The following is a 27734-nucleotide window of genomic DNA, read 5'->3' on the forward strand; positions in this document are numbered from 1 at the left end:
GATTGTGAAATCCAAAGTGAAAGCATCTGAAGTCCGGCTTATAACATAGCAAAAGAGGAACTCCCGTTCACAATATTCAAATCACAAATAATACTACTGATGAAAAAGAACGGGTTGAATGTTAACTACTTTTGTTTCCATATAACTATAAACTACGATAAAAGTTCATCAGCATGCATTGATTAACAACATGTTGTAGGGCAAAAAAAAAAACCGTGCTTGTGCAACCAACTGAGAAAATTAATAGCAAAAGAGCGAGCAGTGGGAATAATGAGTCTGGAGCCCTGAATTGCCCAGCTCCCTCTGTCAATGATCTAGCACCCCCTCAGCACCTGCGTTCAAAATTCTCTGGCGCCGCCCCTGGTACATCGATGTATTTTTGAAAAGCAAAAATTAAGTTTGTCCAACTCTAAACCCAGTCCCCAAGTAAATTAGGTAATTAAATAAAAACCTAGCAAAACGAGTTGCGCGGTGTCCCCACCACTTTTCAAAGCAAAGTTACGCCACTGTCACTAACACACAATTTTTATGCACAAAGGGGTGTTGAAATTAATCGTTCCATCGATGTAATAGACCATAATTGATTATAGCCTACTGAGGTCATTCACATACACGCTTGTAACGCGAGTATTAAAAAAAGTACCCACTATTTTTAAATCCGAGATTTGGGCACATTTTGGAAAAAGCAAGCTTAGTGCGGAAAAAAAACATGTTGTTTCAGTGTTTTACTTCAGATGTGCTTTCATTGATTCCGTTTGGAATGCAGTACGTATTAGATGCACAAAACTCACGTACTCACAGACTTTCACATTTGCTTTGTGTTTGTTTGTCCTGAAGCTTGATCAGCTGCGGTTAAATGCACTTGCATCTTCGAATACTTTTATGATACGAAATTGATGTAAACACAGTCAGTTATGTTTTCAGAACAGGACAAAACATCTGTCGAAATAGATCTGTGCATTAGTGTGAATGCAGCCTATTAAAGCTGCCACTGTCTATGATCTCACCAGTAATAATCAAACAGCAATAATGCTGAGGAAAAAAAGAAAAACCCATAACTATGATAGTCTGTAAACTTTCGGATACTTAAAGCACTCTCAGATACTGAAAGTACTTTTTGTTTATCACTTGTAATTGGCTTTTTCCCAATTTATTACTTCATATTTGCTTGTCTGTTTTGAAGCTATATTTATTTGGTTAAGTTCTTAGCAATTGTTTTGATTTATTATTCATTTGTATTTATTTTAAAAAGTAGCCTGCTTATTTTTTTAAATAAAAATGCTCAAGATAAATTTGATATACTGTATAATCGTGATGCATCGTGATATTGAATTGAATCGAATCGTTGACTTCATAATCGTAATCGAATCGAATTGTAAAACTAGTGGTGATTCACACCCCATCACCTTTTGTACGACTGAATAATATTCTCTGTGTATGTATGTGTCTGTCTAACAGTGAGAGCAGTGGTGAGATCTTGAATAACAACTGTGTGATGGAGTACCACCAGACCACAGGCACTCTCAGTGCACACTTTAGAAACATGGTAAGTGCTGTGTGGCCGTCTAAAATCTGACTTTAGAGAAAACTCTGTAAGATGAGTGTGTGAACTTGACTGAAGGGGTTTCTAAGTACACTGTCAGCCACCATTTAAGTTTATTCATAATTTACTCTGTACCTGCTTAGAGAACAGAGCTCTATTCTCGGTTATGCATCAGCAGTGAATCCAGTTAACACTTAAGCAACACTTAGCCTGACATATAAATCAGTAGTCACTGCTTAGTGAACCTTTAGATAAATATGATACAATAGGCTGTATAGAGACTACGTAGATTACAATTTATGAACAAATTATCAAACCAAGTAGTATCTGAGCACTAATGTTTCTTTTTACAAAGTAATTGTATTTGTCAACCAGAAAGTATCCACACAATCCTGCCTTAATTTCCACAGTATATTTTATTTTATAATTAAAATTATCCAAATTAAAAAGTACTTATGTTTTTTAAAACTTTATTTATAATAAACACTTGGTTAGATCATTTGTTATCTAATTTTACAGTCTTATTTGTATGCAGTGAATGATATTTGTAAATGTAGCTTGAGTACTTTTTGGGGGTGCTTTATGTGACAGTGACTTTAACTGCTTATAATAAAGTAAATATATATTTTTCTCTTTTCTTTCTCATGTGTCATGTAGTCTCTGAAGCGGATCAGGCGTTCAGACCGTCGAGGGGCGGAGTCTGTTACCGAGGAGAAATTTACCATTTTGTTTGAATCACAGTTCAGTGTTGGGGGAAATGAGCTGGTATTTCAGGTTAAGGTGAGCTTGAGAGGTTGTGTGCCTAGTAAATAGTATCTGTCAGAAACCACTTAAAGCAATGTAGCAAAATTAGATCATAGTTAGCCACAAAGATATATAAAATACAGTAAAACAGTAATACTGTGAAATATTATTACAATTTAAAATAACTCTTCTATTTTAATATATTTTAAAATGTAATTTATTCCTGTGATGGCAAAGCTGAATTTTCAGCATCATTACTCCAGTCCAGATCCTTCAGACATCATTGTGTTAATCTGGTGCTCAAGAGTATATATATACTACTTAATTATATATATATATATATATATATATATATATATAATAGTTATTATTTACAACTTGGTTCATTAATTTTTTCCCCAGACTCTCTCTTTGCCTGTGGTGGTAATTGTCCATGGAAGTCAAGACAACAATGCCACGGCCACTGTCTTGTGGGATAATGCATTCGCTGAACCGGTGAGTTCCTGAAACATCAGTGCATCTTTGGGTGGATGGTGTGGTGTAATGGTTAAAGATCAGACCATCATTACTGTGCCCTTGAGCCAAAGTACTTAATACCAGGTTGGTTGTGCCTGTAATAAGCTCATGAGGCCATTGTATAGCGATATCACATGAAAGTCATGGAAACAAATTCCCAGGTCATGTGGTGATAAATAAAGGTCCTATAACTTAACTATGTTAAACATCACAAAGATAGGCCCTGACATGACAACACGCAAGACACCAAATCATACGAAATGTAATTTCTCACCCACTCACCAGGATCTCAAACTCCCCACAACAAACAAACAAAACGTTTCGGGTTACACATGTAACCATGGTTCCAAGACGCTGTGTCCTCTAGCGGACACTATGGCGACTGCCACCAGCAGGACACGTGTGAAACAACTCCAATCCCATTGGCCCATGTAGCTCATGATGTCACAGGCGGGTGCTCGGAAGAGAGCGCCTGCTGAATCAGCACCAAATGTCTGAAGGACATGTGAAAACAGGCAAGCCCTAGGCATGGCAATGGGACGCAGCATCTCGTTCCCTCTCGGGGAACCATGGTTATGTGCGTAACCCGAGACGTTCCCCTTCTAGGGAACTCATGCTGCGTCCTCTAGCGGACATTGTGGGGAACGGAAGCCACTGACGGCTCGGGGCACTAACATAACTCGGCAAAATGGGGAACCCAGCCAATCAGGAGGGATTTTCCATTAACCAAGCCAAGAACACAGCTATCCTCAGAAGGCTATGTTACAATGAGCCAAAGCAGTATGCAGGCCCCACTTAAAAACCCCTGACTAAGCTTAAGGGGTAAAGGGAAGTAGACCACTACTTAAGTTTTTTACTTAAAACCCTAGAAAAGGGGCTCAGGGGGCTGCCTACTTGGAAAAACCCTGATAAGGGGGGTAGCCCAACCACTTGTGTCAGAAACCTCGGACACGGAGGCACACACTTTATAAAATGCTCACTTGCCTCGGTTTTCTCTATAACATCTTCACACTTACTGACAAACAAATGGCTCGTGAAGAAAATAAAAGTTGGTGACGTATTTGGTAGGCACCCTCTTATACTTCTGGGCCAGCAGGTGCTCTCTTCCGTGCACCCGCCTGTGACGTCACACATGCTTCAGACACTGGTCCTGCTGGCGGCAGTCCCCATAGTGTCTGCTAGGGGTCATGTTTCATAGCGTGGGTGTTGATTGAATGGCTGATGGCATCTGACTCATGTTCCTTTACTGTACATGCTCTACATTTATTCTCTTAAATGGAGATTTATTCTCTGGAACGGTGCATCCATAAATTTAAATCCTGTCATTAATTACTCACCCTCATGTCATTTCAAACCTGTATAAATTTTTTCTTCCCTGGAACACAAATGGAGAAGTGAGTTAATAACAATAAAAGCATTTAAATGTAGTACATAGAAGTCCGTACAGGTTTTGTGTAATATCAGATCATTATGTGTCACCAATATGGTTTTCTTCAAGGCAGCAGTGAGTGGCATCCATACAGAACATGTTAGATGCTTGTGCAAATCAAGCAGTATGTGATGAGTGCAGAAGTTGATGTAATATATCCCTCTACACTGCCACGAAATTTCCCTGTTCCTGTCCTAAAAAACAACCTTAAAAGCAAAGTGATTGTGACCCACTGAGAACCTGCCTAATGAGACACTTTCCAACTGTAAAAGGTTTTTTGATAATGTACTAATTTTCTTGTTCTCTCTCAGGGACGGGTGCCTTTCATTGTGCCCGACAAGGTGTTATGGCCACAGTTGTGTGAAGCTCTGAATATGAAGTACAAGGCCGAGGTGCAATCAAATCGAGGTCTGTCTGAGGAGAATCTTGTCTTTCTCGCTCAGAAAGCCTTCAGCAGTTCCTGCGTCAACCCGGAGGACTACCGCAACATGACCATGACCTGGTCACAGTTTAACAGGGTAAATACGCTTTTTCCTGTGATGGCAAAGCTGAATTTTCAGCATCATTACTCCAGTCTTCAGTGTCACATGACCCTTCAGAAATCATTCTAATATGCTGATTTGCTGCTCATGAAACATTTCTTATTATTATAAATAATGAAAACAGTTGTACTGCTTATTATTGTGATACCTTGTTTTCAGCATTTTTTGATGAACAAAGTTTGAAAGAACAGCATTTATTCTAAATAAAAGTCCTTTGTAATAATGTAGAAGCCTTTACTGTCACTTTAAATCAATTTAATGCGTTTTAAAAAAACAAAACCTTACTGATCCCAAACTTTTAAAACTATTTTCAGTGTTGAAACATAAATAAGCAAACTGACAATATTGGGTTTGAAATGTAAGTTGCAATTTTAAACCAGTAAAAATATCAGTCATAATGACACATAAAGACCCCTGCATTCAGTTGCAGTCCGTACTGAATATAATCAGTTTTGTACTTCAGTATTACTCATAATCATGGTTTTGACTGCTTTACACAAGCTTTGATTAAGATGAAAGCAATATGGCCTATTATTTCGCAACAAATTCTGACCGTGACTGTGACCTGCTGCTTGTTACCCAAAAGCACCGCCATTATCGAGCGATGTTCTCACAGATGGTTTAATCCAAAACTAGTCTCTCATCGTCCTCGACTTTTTCTTAATTTTAATTGGCAATCCGTCGACCTGGTGCAGAAAGTTAGTTGATCTGATCGACATTGCTTTTCGTCCATTGCAATAGTTAATGGTTATTCAGGAAGTGAGGTGTGATCTGAGAGCTTTTGATGTGTAGGCAGGCCTAAGGCTGTGGCTGCCTTTGAAACGGCCCTTTGCTGATCTGCTACATTGAGCGGGCAGTGTTCTCAACAAGGGCCTTTGGAGTTCAGGCATTGTTTGTGTTTATGGCTTTGTTTATTTAGTCACTGACACAATGCTCACATATGCACACACTTGCACAAAGTTTGTGGGAAGCCTAATGATGATTTGAGATGCTATAAAGAACATCTACAGCTTAAATAGAAACAAGATCAGAATATTCTGCACTATTAAATCACAAATTTACAAATCTCACAAATTGCTTATTTTGTTTAATGACCTAATAATGCAGAATAATATATATCCATCCAGCCAGCCAGCCAGCAACATTTGACACTGTAACATTTGACACATTTTGCAACATTTGACACTTTTCAACATTGACACTATTGAAATAAATAAAATAAATCAAAACTAAACTAAATAGCTGAATAATGATGATATTAATAATGAAACGATCTGTATTATTTAAAATGCTATAGAAATAAATGTGGCTTGACTATTTAATTCCATGTTTAAATTAGATTCTAAATTCCAAATTTTCACATTTGAACCCCATTGTACATGTTCAAGAGACATCTGCGTGTTTCTGTGGCTCTGTGTGATCTTCATGCTAACAGTTGAAATGGTCAGGACATTGTGTTCTAAGAACCAGAGTGATTAAAGTGAAAGAGATGGAGACGAACGCTTCCTGTCTTCAGTCCTAAGTAATGTGACTTTGCTTGTGGATCACTTATTAAAAACAGAATGAACATGAGGCAGTGGATCATGCTCTCATTCAGGCTGTCATGCCTGTGTTTCTTAAGCCCTGAATGTTCCCTTTACCGCGCACACTTCTAGCTGTGTACTGTCTGATTTGTGTCAACTCCATGTCCATGTCCAATGAACGCATCACTTGCGAGGAACACGTACCAGGAATTCAGCAGATTGTTCTTTCATAATTCCGTGCTTTGTTTTTCATAACTCATAAGCATCTGTAAGGAAACAAGCTTCATACATGCTTTGATGAGTTTCTAGTCCACAACATGCTACTAGGGCTTATTTAACACTGTAGATCTTTACACACACTCTACAAAAAGTAGATGTAACTAATAAAATTAATCTATGTAGGTAAATATTGTAAGTGAGCCTTACTCAACATGTATTACTTTCTTTCTTCTGCGGAACATGAAAGAAGATATGAGATTTAAAAGAATGTTGGTAACCAAACAGTTTAAGTGACCACTGACTTTCATTGTATGGAGATTGTTATAAAGAAAGTAAGTCATTCAGGTTTGGAATGCCGTGAGAGTGAGTAAAGTTGACATGATTTAAAATCTGATTGTAACAAATAACTGTAAGAAGATTTGTTAAGTTGTATCAGCTCTATGCAAAGTGTTCCCTTTATTTTAATCTCACATTTCTCAAGTTACTAAGTGTGACAAAATAATCAGCCATAACAATGTAAATAAAGCTTGCAAATGGTAAATCTGTCAGAGAGGTTGAGATGCCTCAGTTTTGTTTTTGTTGTTTGTTTTTAGAACTTACAGAATACAAATTTAGGTAAATCTATAGTTGTTGTTTTCTGAGCATCATTACTCATTTACTGTGCATGTTAGTCTTTTAAACCTGATTTGTTTCTTGTCATTGTAGGAGAGTTTACCAGGCAGGAACTTCACTTTTTGGCAGTGGTTTGATGGTGTGATGGAGCTTACTAAAAAACACTTGAAGCCTCACTGGAATGACGGGTAAGAACTGACCTCTGTGAGAACACGAACATATAAATCACATTCCTACAGATTTGATGTTAATGATAACAATTCATCCATGTGTAAAAGCTAAAAAAAACCTTTTTGTTGCTACTCAGTCAATGAACGAGCAGAAAGTAATAGAATAAAAGCCGTTGCTCCTCTCTGCCCTCACATAACAATGACATCTCAGCTGAGAATGCTGCCGTTTATGCCGTATGAACCAGCGGGGTGAATCTCACAAAGAAATGACTTTGTTCGTATTTCAGTTATGTGACTTTAAATGGAAAATCCACTTAATTACCAGACAAGAAAATGGCACATTGGTTTATTTCTGAAAATTCATGGACACTACGCTTAGTTTCGGTACATTTCACCTGGTTGCTCTACTGGAAATTGTTAGTCATAATGTATCACATTCTTAAATCTGGTTCTTATTTTATTTTATTTTATTTTTTGCATGGCTTTTAATAGATATCTTCATTATGAAGTGCTTCTTTGCCATGACAACTGGCTGATTGAAAGATAGTGCTGGTTAAAACTATACATTAAAGGCATTAAACCGTGGATGGATTAACACAGGAGTAAGATCTGAGAGACCTCTTGCAGCTTTGATAAGATCTCTTTCAACCCCCAGTCATCCGTATCTTGTAATCTTTGTATACAAATCATGATGAAACTGAACAGTACACAAACGATAACAGCCTCTCTGTCTTTGTGTGTGTAAACATCCTTTTATGCATGCATGTTTGTGTTTATGTGCTTGTATGTCTCAGGGCGATTCTTGGCTTTGTGAATAAACAGCAAGCTCAGGACATGCTGATGTCCAAACCCAACGGAACCTTTCTGTTGCGCTTCAGTGATTCTGAAATTGGTGGCATCACCATAGCCTGGGTGGCAGAGAACCCTAACAAAGCAGGTAGAACCATTACTCTGCTCCTCCACTGCCATACCTCAACACACTTAATTGCACGTTATAATATTCTGTTGTATAATAGGGACATTTTATGCATTCTATTTCAAAACTTCTGCTAAAGAGTGTGTATGTGTGTTCTTCATAGGAGAAAGGATGGTGTGGAACCTCATGCCATACACAACCAAAGACTTCTCTATCCGCTCCTTGGCGGATCGCATCAGCGACCTGAATCATCTCCTGTTCCTCTATCCTGACCGGCCCAAAGATGAGGTCTTCTCCAAATACTACACCCCTCCACTGTGTAAGCTTGATCTCTATTTATCTACATATTTTTCATCTTTTTTGACATGGTATATATATATATATATATATATATACACAAACTATCATTCAAAGTCTTTGGGATCAGTATGTTTTTTTGTTTTGTGTTTTAAAGGGGTCATATGATGCTATTTCAATTTTTTCCTTTCTCTTTGGAGTGTTACAAGCTCTTGGTGCATAAAGAAGATCTGTAAAGTTGCAAAGTCTCAGTCATCACAGTGTGTTAAGGGGCGTAACATTTCCGTCACACGCTTGAGGAATTCGGCCAATCACAACACACTGGATAGCTGGCCAATCACAGCACACCTCGCTTTTCAGACCGATGAGCTTTGTAAAAAAAAAGCCGGGGCGTAGAGGAGAAACAATAATGTACAGTATGTGGAAAATAATGTGTTTTTTGAACCTTAAACCGCATAAACACATTTCATTACACCAAATACACCAAATAATGTTCTTTTTAGCAGCATCATATGACCCCTTTAAGAAATTAATACTTTTATTCCACAAGGATGTATAAACTAATCAAAACTGACAGTAAAGATAATTGTAATGTTACGAAAGATTTCTATTTCAAGGATGTTACTCTATAAATGAACTTTTATTCATCAAAGAATCATGAAAATCACAGTTTCCTCAAAAATATTAAATAGCTGTTTTTAAAATTAATAAAAAGAAGATCTTTTTGAGCACACATCAGGACACTGACGTCTGGAGTAATGATGCTGAAAATTCAGCTTTGAAATTACAGGAGTAAATTACATTTTAAAATATATTCAAATGGAAAACAGTCATTTTATTGTAATAATATCTCACAATATTGCTGTTTTTACTGTATTTCTGATTAAATAAATGCAGCCTTGGTTAGCTTTGACATATTTCAAAAAAAAAAATTTTTTACCAAGCCCAAACTTTTGAATGGTACAATATTTATTCAAAATGATTTATATGCACACATATTACATATATACATATATATTATATAGCCAGTAAAACCTATTATAAATACATTGCAAGCCTGTGTGTTTGCATGTCTGTGTGTTCATGTCTTTGGGTTTAAATGAGAGTGTATCTCTCTGGCTAATCTAGCGTGTTTGTGTTTGTCTGTGTGTGTTCTCATTCACATACATAATGTGAGCCAGTGTTATGTTATGGTTTAGGAATAATCTGTTTATCTTTCCCACCTCTATAGCTAAAGCTGTGGACGGATATGTAAAACCACAGATCAAACAAGTAGTGCCAGAGTAAGTACACACACACACACACACACACACACACACACGCTTTGTCTCTGTGTGCTTTTCTAACCTCTCAGTACAGGTCTTCACATCTCTGAAATTCAAGAGCTAACCTGTTAGCTCCAAGTGATAAATCTAATTGCACGCTATCATATTAGTGCTGGCCTGAGTCTATGGGCAGTTATTGGTTGCCATGGATACTTGAGACTCCACTCACTCCTCATCATATACTTAGCTCTGTTAGCCTCATTAGCAGCATTATTTATCCATAGGTGGATGACCACGTTGGTCTCGTTAGCAAGCCTTCCACTTCGGTCATGCACAGCAGGGAGTCATACACCATCAGACTCAGATAATTCAGTTCTAGTCATCAGCATTCTGAGGGAGTCATTATCAAACTAGCTCTTAATTTTGAGGGTTAGCAAGAGCTATGTGCAGAGTAGCAAGCTGTGAAATAGAGCTGAACAGAATTAATGTCTTTAGTTATTTTTGGAGGTTTCTGGCATTTTATTGAGGGAGAGAGAAAAGTAGGGTGACAGGAATTGTTATGGGAAGCTGTATCAATATATACCAGACTTTAAACTCATTTCTCAATATTAGATGAAAAACTTATGTTTAAAAAACTTTATAAATATTTTTTAAAAACATAGAAATGTTGCAACTAACTGAAATAAAATGTTGAAGTTGAAAGACTAAAATTACTCAAATTAAATTTAACTGGGGAAAAAAATTAAAACCAAATTTAAATACAAAAAAACAAAAACTAATCAAAATGACAAAAGTATAGGCCTAATATAACAATGAAAATATGAAAATAAAAGCTAATTCAAAATAAGAATAAATACTGTAACAGTATATAAATACTACTAAAAATAACACTGATGATGTTAAATAATGGACTATTTATGTGTGCATGTGTGTTCATGTAGGTTTGCGACACCTAACCCCGACCCTGCAGCAAACCCCACCTACATGGACCATGCAGCATCTCCAGCTGTCAATCAACCACATGCTTATGGACTCTATCCTCCCATGTGAGTACACAAATATGTGTGTTTTCTGTCTGTCTGTATGTTTCTGCATCTGGCTTGTTATTGTTAACTCAAACCAGAACTATTAAAAGTAATTTTTGTTCATTGAAATAAAATAAAATATAAAATAGTAGACAATTAAAAATGCTGCTTTGGCAAATAACAGAAATAAAATAAGCCTAAGTACTGATATTACTGAAACTGATACTGAAAATTAAAAAATTAAAAAAATAAATTACTACAACTAAAAATTATACTAAAATTACTAAAACTGAAGATAAAATAAAAGCTAATTAAATTAAAAGCTAATATTAATAAATATTACAATGGTATATAAATAATACCACCATAATCAGGCAAACATTTATTATTATTATTATTAGTTAAGTAATTTGATTATGAATCCAAAGTTTTTTTTACCATGCTTAAATCAATTCTTTTTTTTTCCTTCAGATCAGCACAGAAAATATTTGTTGATTTCATCTGGACCACCACATGCTGTAACATATAATAACAGATATTATAGTAAATAACCCTCTAAAATGTGCTGTATATTCTATGGAATTGATGTTATTGCAGTGGCGCCTGCAGGTGTACGGCTGTACGCACTGTGCGTACCATGAGCGCTCAGACTGACCTGAGATTTGCCCCGCAAACATTTCAGCAGTTATTATAGGTCTGTGTGTCCCGTATTTCTGTCAACTGAACCAGTCATGCCATTAATTATGAATTTATCAGTGTTTTGCATGCCAAAGTCAATTTCTGCATAGAAATATTACGCCAAATAGAAGCAGAAAATCGTGCTATACGCACTTTCATGAGATCAGGTTAGCCTACATCAATTAATTTGTAGGCTATTTTCACAAATGGGAATAACAATTTTTACATTCAAGCTACCCATAAAATTTATAGTGAAAAGTACTTTAAAAGCGTCTGGAATCCAATAAAGTAATTTTTTTAAAGCTATTTTTAAAGCATTTGCTGCATGGATCCTGCAAATCCTTTACATTTTAAGGTATTCAGAACAGAGCAACATAAAAATCTGAAAATATAAACCGCTATACAATTATAGGACAAAGTTTTACATATGCCATTATAATTTGTGTTTTATTTTTTTAATTGTACAGAATTATAAAATAAAACGCAAATTATAATCGGGCATGTTTTAGGCTTTTTATTATTTTTTATATTTTAGACATCCATCAATTATGGTGTAAAAAAATAACTCCTCACGTGCCTTTAGAGAGAAATGCATCTTTAGGGATTACATAATGAAATCGTTTCTATTTTCGATTTGAATTATTTCGTTTTAAAGTAGTAATTTAAAGCTTTCTATATATTTTGATCATGTCTGTGAGACAATTCGCTGAGTTTAGGTTCATCATTGTGAAGCGCTCCTGTTCAAGACCGAGACGGCAGATAGCGTTTGTTTTCTTTATTTTATAAAAGCACAACGTTTTATTGATATTGTGAGTGCACACAAATAAAAGTAGACCCTTTACAGTTTAGAATGATGTATTACTCGTACCTTTATGAGCAAAAAGGACTGCATATTTTAAATTCTTTCTACTGTTAGAAAAAAATGCAAGTGATCACGCTGGCGCCTCCAAGTCCTGCAGAGCGGGCTTCAGCTTCCACTCTCCGCACACATGGATATGCGTGTAACAGCGCACATTTATCTAGGTTCAACATTTAAACTAACATTGTGATATGCTGGAACTGTTTTATATCTGTAGATTTTATTTTAGGCAAGTCGTGATGATTTGAGAATGCTAAATTGATCAAACATATAGGCTATGATAAAACAAATAAAAATAAAAAAAACGTACATTTAACGATCACAAAAAATGCTCCAAACGTTTTTCTAAATTAACTTTATAAAAAAAACAAAACGAAATATAATCACTTTTCTATTACATACAAAACTGAACTATTTTAATAGCTGAAACAGTAGTATAAGCTTTTTTGGGAAAAGGGGGAAAAAGACCACCCGTCCCTCCCAAAAAAAAAACCTCTGTGCGTACCCTCGGAAGAAATCCTGTAGGCGCCCCTGTGTTATTGGATGTGAATTATCAAGATTATTGTTTTCAAATTACTTAACGTAACTCAATCTCTCTCTCAGTGGAGACCCAATGCTGGACGCTGATGGCGATTTCGATCTGGACGACACCATGGATGTAGCGAGGCATGTAGAGGAACTGCTCCGTCGACCGATGGAGGGCCAGTGGAGCGGCCAGCAGTCATGACCTTCATCTGTGACTTTTCTTCCTAAACAATGTTTTTTTAAATACATTTTTCTCCTACTCTTAGTGTATTTTCCCCATTTGTTTCTCAGTGTGGGTCTTTATGACTTTCAGTTTAGCTTTTTCTTTATCTCTCTTTTTTCTCTTTCATCACACCTCTTTTACTTTCCCCCATCCCTTGTTTCTGTAGAAGAGAAAGGAGCTAATGGAAGAAGAAAAATACAATGAGCCTTCCTCTAATTAAATACCACCAAACAGTATTGTAGGAAAAGAGAAAGAGAGAGATGCATGTTATCTTTTTTCCTTTGTGCATGTATTTGTTTCAAATTGACTTTTCGCAGAACAAATCTGTGAAACCCTTAAACGGAAATGTACTACTGTAAGGAACATTTTTATGTTTTTCAAACTGTTCTATGGTTTATTTTGAGGGTGTTCCGATATCTATTGCATCTGAAGTAAATGCATATTATCCTTTGCACTCTTAAACGAATGCTTTCTTGCAGACGATGACATTATTGTTACTATGGCGATTGCAATATAACGCTTCTGTACACTAAAGAGTGTTTAGGTTGCAAGGCTGTTAACATTCGTTGCACCTACATGAGCACTGACAGGCTGAATGGGTTTAATCATCCCTTCGCCGTCTGTGTTTAATCTGAACCGTGAACATAAGTTACACCCACATCCAAACCAGCAGCACCACGGCCTGTCACTCACATCGTTGAAACTGAGGCATACATGAGAAACGCGCCCGCTCGCATCCGTCCCACGTAAAGCGATGGAAACACATGGGGTAGAGAAAGGTCCGCTGAGCGTCTCGGCTCACGCTACACTACACAGGCCGTCTCTCTTTCTCTGTCTGTCTCTCTCTCCAGTGCAACAGGTGATGACCTCTTCTGTTCTCATGCTTCCCTCTCGGAACAAAACAAGAGAACTCGTCGTCATGGTTACACATGCTGCTTCTGGAATGCTCCTAACTGGCCGTCCTATAGGTTCGCATTTCTGTATGTCACCTTGTTACCGACCTGCATCTTTTTTCTCTCGCACTCTGCATACGCCTAGGCCACTCAGGACATTGACATACAGTTGATGTAAAATACCTATAATAATAATAATAATAATAATCGAATATAAATAAAAATACGACACATTTAAAAGAAATTACCTACATCCAGAATATATGAATTTATTTTTTGTTAACATATTTCTATTTTATTACTGTAGATGCTAGATGGCTCCATCCCTCTGTGTAGTGCAAAATGACACTTTACTGTGTCCGATTGTCTGTAGAAGCCCTGGCGTACTGATCCAAAATCAGTACTCAAAACTATTATCGACACAAAGGGGTCAGTCGCTGCCACCTCAGTAGTTTCACTTCAGATTTCAGCTGAGCTTTTGCATGGAAGAAAAGGCCAAACAATGAAGTTAGCACGAAGAGATGTTTTCTGTGTGCTTACTGTATGTGTAATCTGCAAACCTGACTAATTACTCCCACTTTTAGATGCCTGTGTTCATTTTTAAAGGATGGTTTATTCCTCACAGTGGATGTTGTTTCCCCCCCCTTTCTATTTCTGTCATGGCAGAGACACATAGGAAGCTGTGTGATTTTTCTTTATCTTTTTTTATTGTCTTTGTTTTCAAATTGATCTGTCATGTTGTTGTGTAGACTGTTTCTCACTGTATGTATGTGTGTGTGTGTGTGCATGTGTCGGCATGTTCAGCTCTGCTCTGTTTTGTGTTCGTCACATGTTTGGATGTAGCGAAGAGCAATTGAAGTGACAATAAAGTTTTTTTTGTTTTTTTTTAATAATTTGGACTCCAGCACAAGTAGTGTGAGCACTTTGTCTTTAATGTGAGAATTGAATGAACTTGGGTTCATAATTGGTGTGATTTCCCTAACTGATGATCTAACAGTTTGTGCACCTTGACATTTTACAAACCATTTGTAGTCTTTCTATCAGGTCCTTTGTAAATGGTTTATGAATAAGTGACTTACGAGCAACATCACTGTGTACTTCGCAACTACGCCTCCTAACAGCATGTTTCTTAGAAAACTTAACAGTTTGTAATTTTCTTCATGAACTAAAAACAGACATTCCTCTTTATGGGCTCCAGTTGTTGGAATATTTTCAGCAAGAATCGAACTAAATATTCAACATTCAGGGGACCAAATGTAAAAGTTAAAGAATCTGTCAGTGAAAACATCATATTGGCCAATGTATAATGGGAAAAACATTACAACCCTGGTTTTCAAAGCTGTTTTCCTGGTTATCATGATGGCACATCAATGCCACACTGCAAGAATGGATGCTGAGTGTGAACATGGATCAACATGCAACAGCCATACCTGTCCTTTTTGCAAAATCTGAGCCATTCTCTCACACTTTCATCATTAAAATCATGTGTATGAGAACACACACAAATGATGAAAACAATTATTATTCTTTTTTTGACATAGAAGCACACAAAGATTGTCCCAGGTCTTGGTAAGAGTCAGGGCCTTAGTAGGTCAAGTCAAGTCACCTTTATATAGTGCTTATAATACAGATTGTGTTAACACAGCTTTTACAGTGTTAACCAGGAAAATAGTGCGTCAATAGTCAATTCTTCAGTTCAGTTCTCTTCCAGTAGTGTCTGTGCAATCAAGTAGACAATATTGCCAGAAATGACAAACGTTTCAGTAATAATATGTTGGATTAAAAGTTAGTATGAATGAATAGTCGCGTAAATAAAGCTAGCCAACAAAGTAACATAGCCATAGCAATATGCTGCTCGGAAGTTTTATGTTGGCAAAACAATAGAAAAATTATTGACGTTTGTTTTCACTTGATTATATTTTTAGGCTATTTAACACAAAATGCATGTGTTTTGTTTACAAAATCTTGCCGCTTAGCTTAGGGTGACCATACGTGCCATTTTCCCAGGACGCGTCCTGGCCAGGATTTCTATATTGCCTAAAATATCTCGGTTTTGGTTTTGTTTGCGTGTGCAGACCGATCGTAGGCAATATAGAAATCCTGGCCAGGACGCGTCCTGGGAAAATGGCACTTATGGTCACCCTAGCTTAGATAACTTTTCAAACTTGGCGCGAAACGACAGTCTATGTTTGGACCACGCACAGGAAAGCATATCTACAGGTAAGGTTAATCATTTAAAATAATTTTATAAAGCCGAAATTCCTTAAAAATATATTTACGTAAACATTGACTGTAGAAAGTATTCCCCACGAAACATTGACTTTCCCGGACACCCCCATCATTTGGACTGAAATGGACTGTGCCAAAGTTCGGTCTCAGGTTTCCAGGTAACGGAGCGGGAAAGTGAGTGGTAGAACAGAGAGAGTTCGGCTGTGCCTTATATAGTTTAGAGAGGAAACGAGTGGATTATATCTTCAAAGTATACAGGTGCATCTCAATAAATTAGAATGTCGTGGAAAAGTTCATTTATTTCAGTAATTCAACTCAAATTGTGAAACTCGTGTATTAAATAAATTCAATGCACACAGACTGAAGTAGTTTAAGTATTTGGTTCTTTTAATTGTGATGATTTTGGCTCACATTTAGCAAAAACCCACCAATTCACTATGTGTGCGTGCATCACGATGTAAGTATCCGAATATGTATAGCAGAGGCGGACTTAACCATTAGGCAAAGGTAGGCGACCGCCTTGGGCCCCCGAAAGCCAAGGGCCCCCTAAAATGCCTTTTATATACGAGATACGCGTTCAACGCGGACGCACAAGTGGTTGCTGTGGTGTTCATTACCGCCACAACCGTCTGTGCGTCCGCGTTGAACGTGCTTCTTAGAAAAGTAGGGCGATGTAGAAAATGGGGACGGAATCCCGGAATCTATTCATAAAAACGGAATTTACTGTGTAACGCGGAATGAACGGCGCAGACGCACGTTTGCTAGTTTGCTATTTAAGCACGCGCAACGCTCGCGGTTGCCTGTAGTATTTTTGCCATTTAATATTCACATATACTAGTCCATATCGCGGTTTGATTGAAGTGTACAGAATTGCATTTGATTTATTCATTCAATATTTGACGAATTCCGTGACATTGCTCGTTACACAGTAAACTTCTGTTGTGTAGCATTTTGAATGTACAAAAATTAAAGGGTTTGTTTAATTTTCATTGGAATAAAAGATAGATGAATGTTTTCGCCTTCATTTGATTACCAGAAAAATGAAAATACACAACACAGAATTTCTAAAAAATAAGTAAATAAAATAAAAAATTCATAGGGCCCTATTATTGTATATTGTAATAAATTAAGTTGTTTTTATGAATTAAATTAATTAGATATGTTTTTGATTAAACCGTTAAAATGGAATACAGAAAAAAAGAAAGAAAGCGCAGAATTTGGGCCCTAAGAATGTAATTTTTGTTAAACTTTTAATAGGCCTAAATTGCTGTTAAATTAAACAAGTTTCATGATTTTAATTCATTAGACATGTTTTTTTTGTTAAAATTTTATATAATCATCCAGAAAAGGAAAAAAAATGGATCCAGAAAAACTAAAACGGAAAAAAAGATTTTGGGGGAAAAAACGTAGGCTAATTTGGGAAAAATAAAACGGGTTTCATAGGGCCCTACAAATATCATGCCACAACCTACTCTTATACTATTATAACCTGTTTAAATGTGAACAAGGGATTTACAACATTAAAGAAATCCTTTATTTATAACATGTACATGAAAAATCTAAAAGATTAGACACAACTATGGGACACGGGCGTGCAGCAGGGAGCAACAGTGAAAGGAACCTCAAGGTTGTAAATGTGTGAAATTGTATAGGGCCCCATTCCTGTATTTTGCCTGGGGCCCCCAAATCACTAAATCCGCCCCTGTGTATACGAGTAACTGTTTGATGGTTTACATGTAACTGTCGTGTTCGGTGTTATACATGCAGATGTTTACACTTAATGACGGAGTCGCCTGTTTTTTGAGCCATTTAATATTCATGTTACATGCATATGCATATATATTTATCTAAAAGCAAAATCACTCGGTTATATTATAACAGCGGGCAGGCTCTCTGAGTGGTCTAATTCATCAGCACCACCGCACGTGCAGCAGCAGCCGCGTGCACGTGAACAACGCATGCACATCAGCGCACTTTCTATATGCTTTGTGTTTGAGTTCATTTATATAGTAATTTAGGCCGTTTGAAGTCAAGCTGCAGTGCAGTGTTACAGTGTAATAGTTTCCATTAGTTATTCATTTGTTTACTAGTTGATACATGTCAATTGTGGTGATATTTTTATACACTCATGTTTGTATTTGTTTATTTTGTTACAGAACCACACAATATCTATGCACGATCAATAAACAAGATTTGGAGTAGTTACTGGACTGAGACATTGTTGTCCTGACCCGCAACTTGTAGCTGTCAGCCTATCCGAACCAGTCAGAACAAGAGAAATTTACATGGTCCTTTGAGCCGGATGCTGATCTGCTACGGAGATGTCCCAGCCAGAGAAAGAACAGCCTGTTGTGTGTCCACGACGATGCGTTCAGCCCCCAGCTCATTTGGCAGATTATGAGCTTGGTGAACCACTAGCACAACGACAGCCACTCCCAGCCTTCAGTCAAAGTCGAGTACAGTCTCCAAGTTCTGCAGGACCTACCCGATCGACTTCTCCTGTCAGCCAAGTGTCAGAGCAGGAGAAATGGATTTTAAGAGACGAATGGACATCGCATGGACGAAGCAAAGAGGAAGTAGCGCTCAAATCTATGCTGCATGCAGTGCAACAAGCGAATATAGATTTGCGGCAACAAATAAGTCAGCTCCCAGAGATCATCTCAACCTTAAAGGAGATGCGCTGGCAGAACGCCATGTTACACCATGAGCTACAAAGCCTTAAAGCAGAACGGGAAGCTCCATCTAAGTCAGCAACTTTACCAGTGCCGTCCTACGATCCCTTTATTCCAGTGGTGAGCCCAGCAGTTTCACAACCATACCGCCCAACGCCAGCCCCCCGGATTAGGGTGCCACCACCTGCTTCCACGAGAGAACTGCAGCCAGCTGTGATTGATGAGAGCCTTGAGTTAACTGAAAACTTCAGGAGTATGGACATTGCGTCCTTAATTCATGAGAGAGTACCGTCACAAGCACATCACAGCAAACAGTTTCACTCCAGAGACCCTCCATTCTCTCAGTGCCTTCCATCTTATCAGTTTGAGACTTCAGCACACGAAGTTGGTTTTCACCCCAATCTGACATTTATAGCAATAGTTCACCCAGAAATGAAAATGTACTGAACATTTGCCACCTGCCACCTGCTCGCCCTGATCGCAGACAAGTGTATGACCAGCCTTCACTCTCTCAGGAGAAAACATACAGAGGGCCTGCTCCAACCATTCCCTTTTTAACATCTCCTGATCCTAGAGAATTCTCAAGATTGAGGATAGCTTTAGAGAATATTCTGCCTGAGGATGCAACAGAGCATTTTAAATATCAGATACTTACTGACCACCTAAAGCTGGAGGAAGCACTTTTTGTGTCAGACTCGTACAATAATTCAAGGCTTCCATTTACTTACACCATGAGAGCACTTACCAAGATGTATGGCCAACCCCACCAGTTAGCCTTACAACGCATAGCATATCTGATGGATGGACCAAACATTCGTAGTGGAGATGTGAAAGCTTTTCGTCTGTTTGGGCTCCATGGACGCTCCTTGGTCAGTATGTTGGAACAGCTAGGCCTGAAAGGAACAACCGAGCTGGAGTGTGGGTCACATGTTTCCAGACTTATGAGCAAATTGCCACATGACTTCAGATCCAGTTTTAAGAGGTACACACACCCTCTTGGCGTTACCATTCCTACATTACTGGACTTTGCAGATAGGCTTGAATATGAGCTCCAAGTTCAGGGAGACCACACAGATTACACCCCTCAATCCAAACAAGTGTCATCAATGCCGAGAAAGGAAATAAGGAGAGACTCCCAGCAAACTCGCAAACCCACTGCCATTCTCCTTGGAACAGAGAAATCAAAGGCCACTTCAGTACTACCAGCTGATCAACAGAAACCAGTCACTGCTAAGGGAGAAAGGGTGAATGCTTACTGTCCATATTGTGACAGCAACAGACATTTCCTGAACAATTGTGAGAACTTTAAGCTACTCACCAAAGAACAGAAAGTAACTTGGATTAAAAGCCAAAATAGATGCTGGCGCTGTGGACGTGGTCATCAGGCAGCCCACTGCACTCTGAAAGCCCTCTGTCAAACATGTAACAGGAAGCACCTGGTGGCACTACATGAGGTGACTGATCAAAGCAGAACAACTGAAGAATCTGTTCCAGCCAGTGCGGTACTATATGTTGATCGTCCCACTTGTGACCGTAAGATCTTGTTAAAAGTGACCAAAGTTCTACTCCGAAATGGCAACAAAGCTATGGAGGCATATGCTGTGCTTGATGATGGGTCAGAGCGGACCATTATTCTTCATAATGCAATTCAGAAGCTGAAACTAAAGGGGCAGCCAGAGGAATTAGTGCTTCGCACGGTCAGGCAAGAGATGCAGACCATTCACGGGGCGGCCGTGACCTTCACGGTGTCTTCAATGGATAACCCTCGTAAGGTGTTCAAGATACGGAGTGCATTCACAGCTAACAGCCTGGGTTTAGCAGAGTACACGCACCCAGTCCAGGTACTCCAGAAAAGGTACAAGCACCTCGCGGGCCTGCCACTTCGGAACCTTCACAAGGTGAAACCCGTGATTCTTATTGGCTCTGACTGCCCTCACCTCATAACACCCATCGAACCTGTCCGACTAGGCCCACCTGGGGGCCCTGCTACTGTGAGAACCCGCCTAGGATGGACATTACAGGGTCCAGCACAAGAAATAACCACCACACCCTCAGCAGTGTCTCTTCACCAGTCTGCGACCCATTGACAACCTGTACGCTGATGTGGAGTAACTATGGAAAATGGACATTTTCCCATATCAGATTGAAAAAGTGCTGATAAGGTCACGACAAGACCAGGAGTCCATCCAGCTTCTCCACACGAAAACCGTGAGAATAGGAGTTAATGGAGTCCAGCGTTATGCAACTCCCCTACTGCGGGCTAAGGATATGCCATGCCTTCATGCACCCGAAGTAGCTGTGTTGCCACAGTTAAGGGGAATTGAAAATCGTCTGGAAAGGAAACCTGATCAAGCAGCAGCATACCAGGAAGAGATAAACAGGTTACAGCAAGCTGGCTACATCACAAAGGGCAGATCTAGTCGTGACATAGGGTGAGAAAGCCGATGGTACAACGGGCCAAAATTTCTCAGCCAAACCCCTGTTAGATGGCCAGCGATGCAGCCACTAACAACCACTAACCATGACAATGAACTGAGAAAGTCAGCCTTTTGTGGTTTAACAGCCACCTCTCCGCCCACCCCAGACCCACAGCAGTACTCCACCCTCGCACATCTGCTAAAAGCCTATATTCAGCATGACAGTACACCAACAGCAGATGACTACAAAGAGGCAGAGTTGGCAGCCCTACGCCAAGTTCAAACTGACTGCTTTGCAGAGGAACTACTGTGTTTAAGATCAAATAAACCCCTGCTGAAAAACAGCAGACTGCTTTGTCTAGCACCTGAATTTGACAGTCTCTCAGAACTCATACGGGTTGGTGGCCGCCTTCGTCAGTACAGTGAGCCAGAAGAAGATGCCATACATCCAATTGTCCTTGACCCACATCACCCCATTACCAGACTGATAATTAAAGATTATGATCACCGGCTGCATCACCCAGGGCCCGAAAGGGTGTTTGCTGAGCTTCGGAGAAAGTACTGGGTGCTATGGGGATGAGCAGCGGTGAAAAGTCACCAACGGCAATGCACAGAGTGTCAACGGTGGCGAGGACAACCACATCCTCCCAGAATGGCAGACGTCCCCCCCGCCAGGCTTAGAATCCATCAACCAGCCTTCTACTCAACAGGTGTAGACTGTTTTGGACCATACACTATAAAGGTGGGACGCAGGCATGAAAAGAGATGGGGAATCATTTTTAAATGCATGACCTCACGTGCAGTCCACATTGACATACTTACCAGCATGGACACTGATTCCCTCTTAATGGCTCTACGGAGATTAATTTCCAGACGTGGCAAACCCTTTGAACTCCTTGCAGACCAGGGTACAAATTTCAAAGGAGGAGAAAGGGAATTAAGGGAATCTTTCATGGCCCTTCATCCTGAGCTACAAACCCACCTCTCCAGCCAACAGATAAGATTTCTCTTCAATCCACCCAGTGCACCCCATTTTGGTGGATGTTGGGAGAGGGAGATACTTTCGTTAAAGAATGCACTTCAAGTTACACTCGGTGCCAAGACAGTCAGCGAAGAAGTACTGAGGACAGTCCTTATAGAAATAGAAGGTATTCTCAATTCCAAACCCATTGCATACACCTCTTCAGACATTGCTGATCCAGACCCAGTAACGCCAAACATCTTGTTGATGGGGAGGCGGGACGTCTCATTACCTCAAGTTGTATACCACGATTTTAATCTCTTAAGCCATAGGAGATGGAAGCATAGTCAGCTCCTAGCTGACCACTTCTGGAGGTACTTTATCCGTTACTACCAACCAAACCTTCAGATTAGGCAGAAGTGGAAAACAGAAGGAACTGACCTGCAGACTGGTGATACTGTTATGATCATGGACCAGCAACTGCCACGTGCTTTGTGGCCAGTTGATGTTTACACTTAATGACGGAGTCGCCTGTTTTTTGAGCCATTTAATATTCATGTTACATGCATATGTGTATGTGTATATATTTATCTAAAAGTAAAATCACTCGGTTATATTATAACAGCGCGCAGGCAGGGCCGCATTAAGACCTTACTGGGCCCCGGGGCTATGACTAACTGCAGGGCCCCCTATTACAAATTATATATATATATATATATAGCTTTAAATAGGATTTTTATCCTATCAAAATTTTTATGCATTACCATTTTATAATCCTTGTTACCAAATTAAATATATATATATATTAAAAAAAATACTACCCTAAGTAAAAACAAGCTTAATACTTAAAGTTCGTGTGAACTGGAAGTTTCTGCCGACTTTATTTCAGTGTAGTGACGTATTTGCAGCTGAAACGGAATATTGAATTGAGGGCGTGGTTTTATTTTTGTGCTCCTCCTCTCTGTCTCTCACTCATAGCAACTAATAATGGTTGGAGGGTATGTTAACTTCGATATGATAATTTGAAAAGTATAGATAATCAATTTTGATTTCATGCAGACTTTAAGACAAGTAAACAGCCACAAATTACAAAAAAATAGACCTAACTGAAACACTTAAAGCACTGGATAAGAAATTATATTGTATAAAATAATTGTACAAATAAACTGAATAGTCTTCACTGTATACATTCATTCTTATTTATTTTACAAAAGTGATTCGGTCAAGGACAGTGAGTGATTTTCTTTCTAATGTTTGATTAACATTATTGACATACATTTTAACAGCGGCTAAATTAGGCTGGTTTAGAGGAATAGCCCACCCTAAAATTAAAGGTCTGATGTTGTTCTAAACCTGTATGAGTTTCCTTCTGCTGTTGAATGTAAAAGTATATGAAGAGTTCATTTGCAAAAACAGATAACTCCATTTTGAACAATTTACAAAAATGATGTTTTTTCATTGTGCATTCCAATTATTCTCGATCAAACTGCAGTTGGGTTATTTTGATTAAGTTAAAACAATTAAAAAATAAATACAGCTTACTAACACAATAAAAGACAATAAAAATATGATAACATAATAAAAAACATGATTTTTGACCATTTTAATAAACAGAGTTGTCTGTTTTTGCAAATAAACTCCATATATTTGGAACAATAATCAGACAGATGCTGTTGCCATGACTTCCATAGTATGAAAAACAAAATACACTACTGGAATCAATGGGGTCTAGAAACTTTCTAGTTACGAACATTCTTCAAAATATCTTCTTTTATGTTGAGGAGAACAAAGAAATTCATACAGGTTTAGAACAACTTGAGGCTGAGTAAATGATGACAGTATTTTCATTTTTGGGTGAACTCCTTTAAAATCTCATCCTATTAGGATCTCATATAGCCTACTACACATACTTTATATTTAACTATTAACGTTCCTTTAAGACACAAAGGACTGTGTTGACGAGGAGACATTTTGACACATAACTGTGCATTTGAACGTTTAAGCACAAGGCTAGAAAAATAACTAAAGTTTAGACTTGCGCTGTACGAGCAGGTGCGCGCCACGCGAATCAGGCCGTGACCGTCTTAATGCGCGCATTTGCCAAAATGAATTCTGCCCCACTGTTTAATGTCCCTGAACAGTTACATTTGTTTTTAAACCACAATGCTTAAAATGCTTTTAAATGAAAAGATGCATCTTAACCTACATCATGCCGCTCAAAACGATTGATATGCCGGTTTATCTCTCAACGCATAAGCGAATATACTTTCAAATACAAAAAGCAATATATATATCCATCAAGTTGTTAACTTGTTAATCAAACTAAATCTGTGGGGACGATGACGCTGTGATTTTATCTGCTTCATGTGCCCGGTCCACTTGCTGTTTCACAACTTCCACTCCATCATCAGCTTTAGTAAAATAACCTGATAGCTGGGGATTTTACTTACTAACTCATATTTTCCCCTCTCTCCTCATTTTTGTTTTTAGAATAGACCCTCTCTCACTTCCTTTTTAGAATAGTTTACATTTTTACTTAGGCTATGGAAGATTGTTCTTTGCATGACCATTTCCAGGCTATGCCAGAATGAAGTGAAGAGAGTTTTTTTTTTCATTTGTTTACTAGTTGATACATGTCAATTGTGGTGATATTTTTATACACTCATGTTTGTATTTGTTTATTTTGTTACAGAACCACACAATATCTATGTACGATCAATAAATAAAATTTGAAGTAGTTACTGGACTGAGACATTGTTGTCCTGACCCGCAACTCGTAGCTGTCAGCCTATCCGAACCAGTCAGAACAAGAGAAATTTACATTGACACTAAAGTGCTTATATGAAATTGCAAAATTATTGCAAATTGTTTTATATCAATTTAACGTTATACATAGCCTATCCTGTTGTAGCCTATGCAAGGCTTGACATTAAGCATTCTCATTTGGTTGTCCTTCGGACAAGTAAATTAGTCATTTACTTGTCCGAGTATAAAAGTTACTTGCCCGGAGAGAAAAAATACATTTAAATTGAGTTATAAATATATTTATGTATTGTAGTTATACAAAACATAGTATAGTGTTTATAGAGTATGTGTATAGATTTTGTGAGCATGTCACATTTAGTTTATTTAGTTAGATTTTTCTTTTTTAAATAAATTAAGCAAAATAATAAAGTGAAATCAGTATCAACAAAATGCATCTTTGCAATGCAGAGGAAACACAGAAGCTGCATCTGAAGTGGAGTAGATATATTTACCCACTGTTTAATGCAGCTCTGAGGGACATGGAATGCTTTAACCTGCATTACAAATGAATAAATAATGTTTTGATACATAAAAGTCATTGCGATTGAACCGAATCATTTAATCGGTTGATTCATTCAGGAACGAAACACCCTCATGTTGCTCAGAGACGCAAAACAGTGCTGTGGCTGTGTTTAGAAATATTTCTGTTGGCGAAATAGAACAAAAACAGGCAATATGGTGTCTAAAATGTAAATCTCTTAATATTAACTTCTTGTTTATTGAACTGTTGTATAAAATCACATTTGTAATCATGCTGATTTTTGGAGCAAGCAAAAAAAAAAAAAACGGCGCTCGATCTTCATGTGATATTGTTTAACTATATGAAATTATATAAATATATACATTTCCTGCCCCCATATCTTGAATTTTCTGATCATTCCTCGTGCACTTTAATACTAAATCATGCAGTGAAAGAACATCTCAGGTTACTTATGTAACCATGGTTCCCTTTCAGTCAGTCACGTTCTACATTACGTCAGTCACGACTGATGAATTGGGATCTCGCCCGAGAGCCCAATCACCTTCGAGTGATAACTAAACAAGCCAATGACAGTTGCCGTGCGTGTTTCGTCACACGCACCCCGCCCCGCAGCGTGGGTATAAAAGGAGAGCGCGTGCAAACGCACATCAGCTTTTTGCTTCGGAGCCGAGCCGAATTTCCGCGAGTGTTCTAGAGAAACAGCTGGCGTTGGTGTGACGGCGTATCAGTGGGGGTTGCCACCCACGCTGCTGAAACCTCGGCGGGCTGCCGCTTCCATTCTGCGGTCTCGCCGCGGCCTCCCCTGGGCGCTTCAGCGCTCTCTCTAAAAGAGTGTTTCCTTCTAAAAGAGCAATTTCTAAAAGAGCTTCACGAGTGACGGGTGTCTTTTTAAAGATGGCTTCCCGCTCGTGCATTTCTGGATGTGGTCGTTTCCTGCCTCCATCTGATGGTCATGATCGCTGCCTCTCGTGCCTGGGCTTACAGCACGATGAAGCAGCGCTCATGGATGAGTCATGTTCTCAGTGCGGGAACATGACCATCGCGATGTTGCGGTCTAGATACCTCCTCATTAAACGGGGGGGTATCCCCCTTGCCATGCCCCGCTGGTTCTCGGAGGGCTACTTCGGTTCTCCAAGAGCTCCGGGTCGCCCGTCTCAGGCACGCCGCCTGCTCTGGCGCTTCACGGGCTTGGCAGGGGTGGAGGCGGGCTGTGCCGGTTTCCTGCAGCCTCCAGCTCCATGCTGCGGCTGTTGTGAAGGCTGCTGTTGTGGCCGCGCCGGAGCGGAGGTGGGGTGACTGCACCACTCCTTCCCCCGGAGGAGGGCCGGGTGGAGAATCTTATGTTTCCGTTTGTTTTTGTTCCGCCACTGGCTACCCAGCCAGTGGTACCCAAAACTTCAATAAAAGAGCAGTTTCCTTTGCCTCCGGGTCCCAAGAGGGCGAGGATGGCGGTGCACGAGACCCAGTCTCCACACGGCTGTCCCCCTCTCCTCCGCTATGCCTCCTTACGAGCCCCCTGCCCAGCCGTGGAGCCAGGTAAGTGGTGTGCCGCGCACTCAGACCCCACCCTGGGATGCACGGCCTCCCGGGTTGGGTCCCTGTGTTCCACCTCGATGCCCCACTGCAGGTGCGTCAGTGGTTTCCCTGGTCCCGCTGGTTCGGTCGCTGGGGGCCTGGCTGGAGCTCCCCAGGCCGTCTCGCTGGCTCATGAGAACCATCAGACTCGGCTATGCGATTCAATTCGCCCAGCGCCCTCCCAGGTTCAGGGGCATTCGGTCCACCTCTGTGCCGGACAAGGATGCTCCTGTCTTGCGTGCAGAGATCGCGGTCCTGCTAGCACCTGCGCGTACTGAACCGGGCCCTTCACAAGCTCAGGTTCAGGATGTTGACGCAGAAACGCATCCATCCATCTTTCAATGCGTCCGTCCTTTCGATTGGTTCGCAGCGGTCGAATGCTCCTGTCTTGCGTGCAGAGATCGCGGTCCTGCTAGCGAAGGACTCGATACAGCCGGTTCCTCCAGCTGAGATGAGGTCGGGTTTCTGCAGCCCATACTTCATCGTACCCAAGAAAGGCGGTGGGTCACGACCGATCCTGGACCTGCGCGTACTGAACCGGGCCCTTCACAAGCTCAGGTTCAGGATGTTGACGCAGAAACGCATCCATCCATCTTTCAATGCGTCCGTTTGGTT

The 27734-nt window shown here is 39.4% G+C and overlaps 2 protein-coding genes across 3 annotated transcripts in view; both read left to right on the forward strand.

Moving 5' to 3' along the window:
- Positions 1-14222, forward strand: part of LOC107560759 (signal transducer and activator of transcription 5B-like) — a 118671-nt gene extending 104449 nt beyond the window's left edge. For both annotated transcript variants that reach the window (XM_016245018.1, XM_016245019.1), the window contains exons 11-20: positions 1459-1546; positions 2201-2323; positions 2690-2782; positions 4544-4750; positions 7222-7316; positions 8093-8235; positions 8378-8533; positions 9743-9794; positions 10718-10822; positions 12942-14222. In XM_016245018.1, the coding sequence (XP_016100504.1) occupies positions 1459-1546; positions 2201-2323; positions 2690-2782; positions 4544-4750; positions 7222-7316; positions 8093-8235; positions 8378-8533; positions 9743-9794; positions 10718-10822; positions 12942-13065 (1186 nt within the window). In that variant the 3' untranslated portion in view covers positions 13066-14222. The remainder of the gene's footprint in view (positions 1-1458; positions 1547-2200; positions 2324-2689; positions 2783-4543; positions 4751-7221; positions 7317-8092; positions 8236-8377; positions 8534-9742; positions 9795-10717; positions 10823-12941) is intronic.
- Positions 14223-19345: 5123 nt separating this feature from the next.
- Positions 19346-27734, forward strand: part of LOC107560760 (uncharacterized) — a 25560-nt gene continuing 17171 nt past the window's right edge. Inside the window, exon 1 of the mRNA XM_016245020.1 lies at positions 19346-21299. Within this exon, the coding sequence (XP_016100506.1) occupies positions 19612-20967 (1356 nt within the window). The 5' untranslated portion in view covers positions 19346-19611 and the 3' untranslated portion in view covers positions 20968-21299. The remainder of the gene's footprint in view (positions 21300-27734) is intronic.

The sequence above is a fragment of the Sinocyclocheilus grahami genome, unplaced genomic scaffold (assembly GCF_001515645.1).
Source record: "Sinocyclocheilus grahami isolate Dianchi unplaced genomic scaffold, SAMN03320097.WGS_v1.1 scaffold741.1, whole genome shotgun sequence".
In the NCBI taxonomy this organism is placed as follows: Eukaryota; Metazoa; Chordata; class Actinopteri; order Cypriniformes; family Cyprinidae; genus Sinocyclocheilus; species Sinocyclocheilus grahami.